Source organism: Nanorana parkeri, unplaced genomic scaffold (assembly GCF_000935625.1).
Source record: "Nanorana parkeri isolate BGI_ZX_2015 unplaced genomic scaffold, ASM93562v1 scaffold191, whole genome shotgun sequence".
In the NCBI taxonomy this organism is placed as follows: domain Eukaryota; kingdom Metazoa; phylum Chordata; class Amphibia; order Anura; family Dicroglossidae; genus Nanorana; species Nanorana parkeri.
Window position 1 is genome coordinate 1,685,900 of NW_017306459.1, and position 7,257 is coordinate 1,693,156.

At 42.5% G+C, this 7,257-nt stretch overlaps 1 protein-coding gene across 1 annotated transcript in view; it reads right to left on the minus strand.

Moving 5' to 3' along the window:
• Positions 1-5,371: 5,371 nt before the first annotated feature.
• TTR (transthyretin) overlaps positions 5,372-7,257 on the minus strand; it is a 5,899-nt gene continuing 4,013 nt past the window's right edge. Inside the window, exon 4 of the mRNA XM_018555313.1 lies at positions 5,372-5,637. Coding sequence (XP_018410815.1) covers positions 5,521-5,637 — 117 coding nt within the window. The 3' untranslated portion in view covers positions 5,372-5,520. The remainder of the gene's footprint in view (positions 5,638-7,257) is intronic.

A 7,257-nucleotide genomic window follows, 5' to 3' on the forward strand; every position in this document is an offset into this window, starting at 1 on the left:
CATGAGATTACTGTGTAACACGGGTGGTTCATTTTTGGACACCTCTAGATGCACAGTTTAACAGCATTAAGAGACCAGTTTGTGGATACATTGCTCTGTTTTATACACACTGCGTATATGCAAGGTTGACATAGTGAGCCCGCTGGACTTATATGGGAAATTGTATAAGTACATGGCACCCCAAGCAGCAGGAATATGCATGACTATATGATTGGGCAGTGCGCCACTACCTCTGCAGCAGTGTGAGATGCTCTAATCATTACACAAAGGATTGATCTATTCCATATATATGGGACGCATGATTGCAGTCACTCTATATACAGTGATTTAATAAATTCTCCACTTATGCATTTGATGAGGCTGAAACATGTACATGTTAGAACTATGCAGTGTTTACATTTGCTATTCCTACAAGAGACTGGATACTTGCACAGATGTGTCAGTTCAACTATATTTTATTATGGACGGTGACTTAAAATATGGAGACATTGGGTCCACATGGCGTGGAATTTTAAGTCAACCCCTTTGCTGTTTTCTTCCCTTTAAAAAAGGGGGGTGGCTTTTGTTTCAGGGGTGCAGTATTTTGATTTTGTTTTTTGTTGTCAGTGCATTTATTTCAGGTTACACTGTTTTTTTAAGTTGGGCATACACCAGTTAGGCCTCTGATCCAATATGAAAAATGTCCTGCTGCTGGCCAGTTTACCACATTCTCTATGTGGTCTCTAACACCTACCTGTTGTGCCTGCTTGTCACTACTAAGTTTAGGCTTAAAACCGCTTTTTAAAATTGTCCTGCTGCTGGCCAATATTCCACTGCTGCAGAATCTGCAGGCTTTTCATTGTTAATAAGAGTTTAATAGAAACTTTGTAGATCCTTCTAGTAATGTAGGAAATGGTGTAAAAATTATTATTAATGGCCATTTAATTTTCTTTTTTGGGGGGAGGGGAATGAGTAATAAGGGATACTAATATACTCCCTGTACTTATTCCCCTGGGGGCGGATGTTGATATCTGGGCCCCCACTTATTATAAAGGGGAATCCCAGATTCAAGAGGCTTTGTCCCCAGCATTAGGACAAGGCGTCTTGTAAGTTTGGAACAGGAAGAGAGGAAGGGGGCTCATGCTTGTCCTGTTCTTTCCCTTATGCATTTTTACATGTTCCCCATGACAGTGCCCAACTCCCCATGCCTTTCTTTCAACAATAGCTTGTCTATTAGCTTTGAAAATAGGCCATAAAAAAAAATAACATTCACTTACCATAGCCTTCAGTGGGGTTGGCCTCCTACGTTCTACTAATTTCCTGGTTTTACAGATGGTTAGCAGATTCTCCTGCTAAAGGTGCCCATACACTGCACGATTATCGTACGATAATCGTATGCGATCGGTTTTTCGTACGATAATCGAGCAGTGTGAACGGAGACGTGCGACCGTGAATACTGTACGATCGTACGACGTTTAACTACCTAGCATGTTCGAAAACCTGTGGGTAATCGTACGATAATCGTTCAATGGGTAGAGTAATCGTTCGATGACAATATGAACCCAGGCCTGTTCACTCCTCCCTAAATAGTTTAATCAGACAGCCAGTGTGGGATGATTTGCAACAATGACACAATTAGCAATAAAAAGTTGACATTGGTACTAACCTTCCCCCTACTCTATTTAAAACTAACAACCTCAGACAGCAGTTAAATCTCTACAGAGGTTCTTGTCTCACTTTACCCAAAACTAAACAATAAAGTTTTGGCTGGATATTTACTTCAAGCAGTTCCTACCAGTCGTCCCTAACCTTGTAATGTCATGCTGCAGTAGTGGATTCAACAGCAGGTAAAATGTGGATATGCAGACTTTCCCAAGAGCACTCAGGACCTGTAAGATGTGAAGATACTTGTGTCAGCAGCTCTAAACAGGCTCATTATTTCCAGTTTTCTTGTATATAGTCTATACAGCAACCAGCTAACACAGTCAAACCAGTTTTTATTAAAGTGAGGCATCTAGAATCTTCCCTTGAATGCCAAATTAGATTAGCAACTTTCTGACACCAGGTATTGCATTGTGGGGTGTGCGCCTAATCTTCTTCACCGGGGTTAGGCGGAGGGATAATCGGTAGAGGTGGCTGCCTGTAGCGCTTCACCAGAATAGGGGGCAAAAAGGAGAGAACATAAAACCTATACTGCTAAAGTCCAGTAATTTGCAGCTCATGGGAGGGGGCACTTTGGCCTTTTTGTCTTGGGTGCTAAAGGACCTTCTCCCAACACTGATCTCTACGATCAAGAAGTCTTCCACCAGAAGGTTTTAACTTGTGATTTAACTGCAGATTTGCTCTAGGACACTTTAAGTATTTTGGTCCACAAGGTTAAACAATAACATGTTCCCGTTATTGACTTTATATGTAAAGTGTCATTTAAAAAGGAAGCCCACAGCAACCAATCAGATTTAGAGATGCATTTTCAAAAAAATATGTGGGCTGCCATGGCAGAAGGTTTCTTCTGAAAATGTTAGTTGATTGGCTGATGCAGATGTTTCTCCTGCCAACCTGTTCCAGGTCACTGATGCAAAATTGTGGGAACCAGAAACAGCCAAACAACTATAAATTTCAGTAGGTCAGCAATGGCAGTCTACATATTCTCCCAATACAGGTCTCCTTTAAGATGGCTACCAATTTCTTACAGATGCATTGCATTCAAATGTACACTGCTAATGAAGGCGGTGCCTCTAATTTGGCTTATAGTTCAGCACGGACTTCTGTGCTGAAACGACAAAGCAAAAATGTACTTTTTTTGGCTATACTTAATACCTGAACTATTTGCCAACAAATCACTTAGCAAGGCACAGAACGCTTCTGTGTTGTAGTGTGTTATAATGCAGGCGCATTTGTTAATACTGTAAATGTGCATTGTGGTGCCATTAAGCATGAATGGCAATAAACATATACTGCACAGAAGTATGGCACTAAGAGGGTGGCAATCTAAGCTTTAAAGTGTAGTTCCACTTGTGCAGTCAAATTTGAGGCAACCCAACTATATGTTTGATATATAAAAGGAGCTTCATTCAAATTCAATTCAGAAGGAGATCAACTGCAGGTCAATTGCACCTGTCAATTAATTCTGAATGATCTCGGAAGCATCTCAATCTGATGTGAAAAGCTTGCAGCATTTGCAGTCCAAAGCCCTTCACAGTGCCCCTTATACCATGCTCTCCCTCTTCCCCTAAGGCTTGTTTCAGGGCATGTAATACTATCAATTTTGCTCTGAATTTTCAAAAAAACTTCCAATCTATTTATTAAGTTGTGTATGAGGGGATGTACAAATGTCAGTATGTCACAGCTTCATAAATAGGCCCAAAGCTGCAGCTGGTCCAGGGAACCCATACAGGCTGCTATGCTTACAGTAAGGGCAAGTAAACATAAGGACTACCTATAGCCCAGCTGCTTGTCAGTTCCAGGCTACTTCTTTTGGGTTTGGGATCCTGAATAAACACCATACTTGTCTATGTTGTCCATGGGCAGCTGAGGGATTTTAACCAAATATTTTCACTGTCTTAGGGTTTAATGCGCATGACACTTGTGTGTACTGGAGACAATGGTAACGTCCAATGAGACAAAGCTTGATATTATTTTTTGAAAAGATGTATTTTGTGAAAATATTACATTGACAACCTGGGAAAATGATTTTATGCGTTAGAAAGTATTTATTAAGTATACCATGACATCTAGTGGTGGTTTAGTATATTGCAGCCTGCAAAGTATATCTGATATGAGTACTTAATTCAAATTAACCTCTAAAGGCTCAGTATGTAAATCATTTTAGAAAAATAAGACTGTAGACGATAGCAACACTTGAGTTTATATTATTGTTCGGAAGCTGGCCATACACTGTATAACCAGATTGCACCTCCGCCCGTTCCTAAAATTTACTAAAACTATGTAATATTAAAACAACCTAAACAGTCCATTTAATTTGTATCCTATCAGGTAGGCCCTTGCAATACATAGCTGCTGGTAGATCTAAAGGAGATTGTACAATCAGATTGTATAGTGTATGACTAGTAACCATAGTAACCAATAGCTTCACTCTTCAGTTTATTTAGTTAAGATATCAAAATGAAAGCTAGAAGCTGATCGATTGCCTGGGGCAACTGTTCCAGATTCTGTCTGCTCCAGTTTTTTATACATTTCTCCCATAAGCTTTTTTCAGGGAGTTCTGGTTAGGGAAAGCTGTGTGGGCTGCCCACAGACAGCCCCTGGCAGGCCGATGGTGCCCTGTACATGAGTTTTGGTTGTTCCCCCTCACTATTGGCAGCCCTGTGTGGCACAGCTTACAGTAATGAAGAGGCAAGAGTTGAGATTTTGTTATATTCATGAACTTGACTTTTCGATACTAACATGCATGGATAAAATTACTTTTATGAAGCAGATGTTATCCACATGTATATCTCAAAACAATAGATTCCCTTTAAAGGGACTCATAAAAGATGTCCCTGCGAAGAAGATAATGCATAAATATCCCACTGCCTGCCGTCAGGGGCTTCCCTAGCATTTTCCCCGCCTGATGAGGGAGAGGTGGGTGCTGGTGGGGCACGTTGGGGGGCAGGATGCGGAAGGCTGGCACTGGCGGTGCACATTCAGGGGGGTGAGTAGTGTATTGTGCTGGTGGTCCATGCTAACCGGAGTTGGAGGTCTCTGCAGCATCTGGCTCTGGCCGGTGTACCGCTCAGCTCACTGATGTCACTGGTTGCCCAGAGCTGAGCAGGATGACATGTGTGTGGCCCTTACACATCTCCCTGCCCAGCTTTTAGCTGGAACAATCTGGCTGGAAAGGGGGCGGCAGGCACACTGCAAATATTGTGCAGCAAAGTGGCCATGTAGCTCTGCCTGCCTTCCCCCCCACACGTGACCCAAAGAGAAGCCGTCTGAGGCAACAATCTCTGGCTGCCTCATTATAGAGACGGCCCTGCCTGGGATGCTAAATGCCAATGCCGTGAAGAAAAATCTTTGCCTGAAGTCTCTTCAGGTACCAACACTTCCAGGTAGATCTCCTGGTCTCCAGCTGTACTAATGACTCCTCCTGCCTATGTCACTACAGGACTGAGTATTGATCTAAGAGTCGGTGAGAGGAACCATTGAGCTCAGAGGAGGGACAAAGGCATCCGGCACTGGCAGGCTGCGGAATATTCTTGTCATTAATATCTTCTTTGCAGGGACATCTTCTATGGGCACTTTGATTTTAGCGACTGAGTTGCTTTAATAACAGTAATGCTGATCAAAAAGCCAAGGAAACAATACATGCTTTTACTGATGATAATGACACATGAAAATAATGACTGTGTTGTACTAGCGACCAAAGCCCATAGTGACGCGATTACCCATGGAATTGTTGTGTGAAGAAAACTTTATTTAACACCGTGGTTAACATAACCTAAACCTGGGATCTGGGTTTGAAAAGATACAAAACAATACCAAAAGCTAGAAAACATAACACATGCATATATCTAGTAATAAGCAAAGGTGGCTTGTTATAAGTTACACATGGCCTTCCTGGGGCTCACTGACCACTGCAGTTGTAGAGAAGGAATACGGAGTGAGGAGCACAGCGATGGTGTAGTGACGGTGTCCAGCATCATTGGCAGTAAACACAACCTGCAACAAACAACAGAACACCATTTACATTCAAATTTGTGTAGCACATTTTATTCTTATAAGATCTCCTGATTGATCTAGGTCTCATCTTTATACTCCATCCCATCATAATTCAGATTGATCTATACCTACATCATTCATTATCCAATCCCCTAGTGAAGTCCTTGATACTCCAGCCAGAGAGAGGGGAGGATTCTGTCTGGTTTGAAAAGTTGTATTTGTCCCCACTGCAGAGAATTTCCTTTATTCTTTTGGTAATGATGTCTGTGACCTCATAGGGGAGATTTCTCTCCTCTTCTTCTTCTGTTTTACACCTGTCAGGAAATGAAGGGAAATCACCTTCATGGGTACACAATCAGCAATGCAAATCTGACAGTGTTTCTGAATCTTCCTCAACACTGTGCACTGTTGTGTCCCTATTGTAGGAATATTCCCCCACATCCTGTTCTGTTAGATACATGCAAAATAGATGAGACATTTTCACTCATTTCCTGCTTTACCTATCAGATAGATAGGAAGTAACAAGAAATAATCTAAATAGAGACACAGACATGAATAAAGAATTGACAGAAGCTTAACTCTTTTTACACTGTAAAACTAAAAAATCTAAAACAAAAAACAATAATGTTAGCTGTAGTTGGGCTTTAGGTATAGTAAAACTTCCACAATGTGAAAACTAAAATGTTGGTCTCTATTTCCTTACTTCAAGGCATCTTGGGTTAGCTTAATATGGTCCTTTCTACTCCTAGATGCTTGTATGAACATTCATACCAATAATAATGTCAGATCATTGGATAATGCCATCAGAGACTTGACGAATGTCATTTGAAATTTTGTTTGATTTTAACATTCAGTTTTGGAAATTAATGGACTTTCCTGAATTGTTTTTCCTTAATTTGTGTCTTTTATATCTGCCTGGAGAGGTCAGTTTAAGTGTTACAGTTTGGAGATGGGGAAGGGGGGAGAAGTAAAGGTTTGGTTTAAGGTATAGCAAGTGTTCAGATAGGAGACGTGGGCAAACTCCGGGCCTCCAGCTGTGGTGAAACTACAAATCCCATGATGCATTTGTCTCTGGGAGTCATGCCTGTGAGAATCTTGCAATGCCTCATGGGATTTGTAGTTCCTCAATAGCTCATGGGATTTGTAGTTCCTCAAGGGCCAGAGTTTGCCCACCTCTATGTTAGGGGCTGCGTTAGTGTTGGGGATAGATTACTGGCCAGCCAGCGGCGTAACTAGAAATCACAGGGCCCCATAGCAAAATTATGTATGGGGCCCTGTGATTTCTAGTTATACCCCTTGCAGAGCCCACTTGAGATCCCACAGAGCCCACCTGAGGGTGACCCTGCAGAGCCCTCCATAAACTATCTATGGTGGGCTCTGCAGGGTCACCCTCAGGTGGGGTGGCCACACTCCTTACCTGTCCGCCTCCTCTTCCTCCACGCTCGCTGATGGGCCCCGCCTCCTCCGTCGCCGGGCCTGCCTCTTTCTCCATCACCGGGCCCCGCCTCCTCCACTGCCAGGTCCGGCTTCCTACACCGCCTCTACTGGCTCTCATTGACTCAGCAACGGCTCTGGAGACGAACGCAGCGCTGCACAGATTACGATCAGTGATCCGAATAG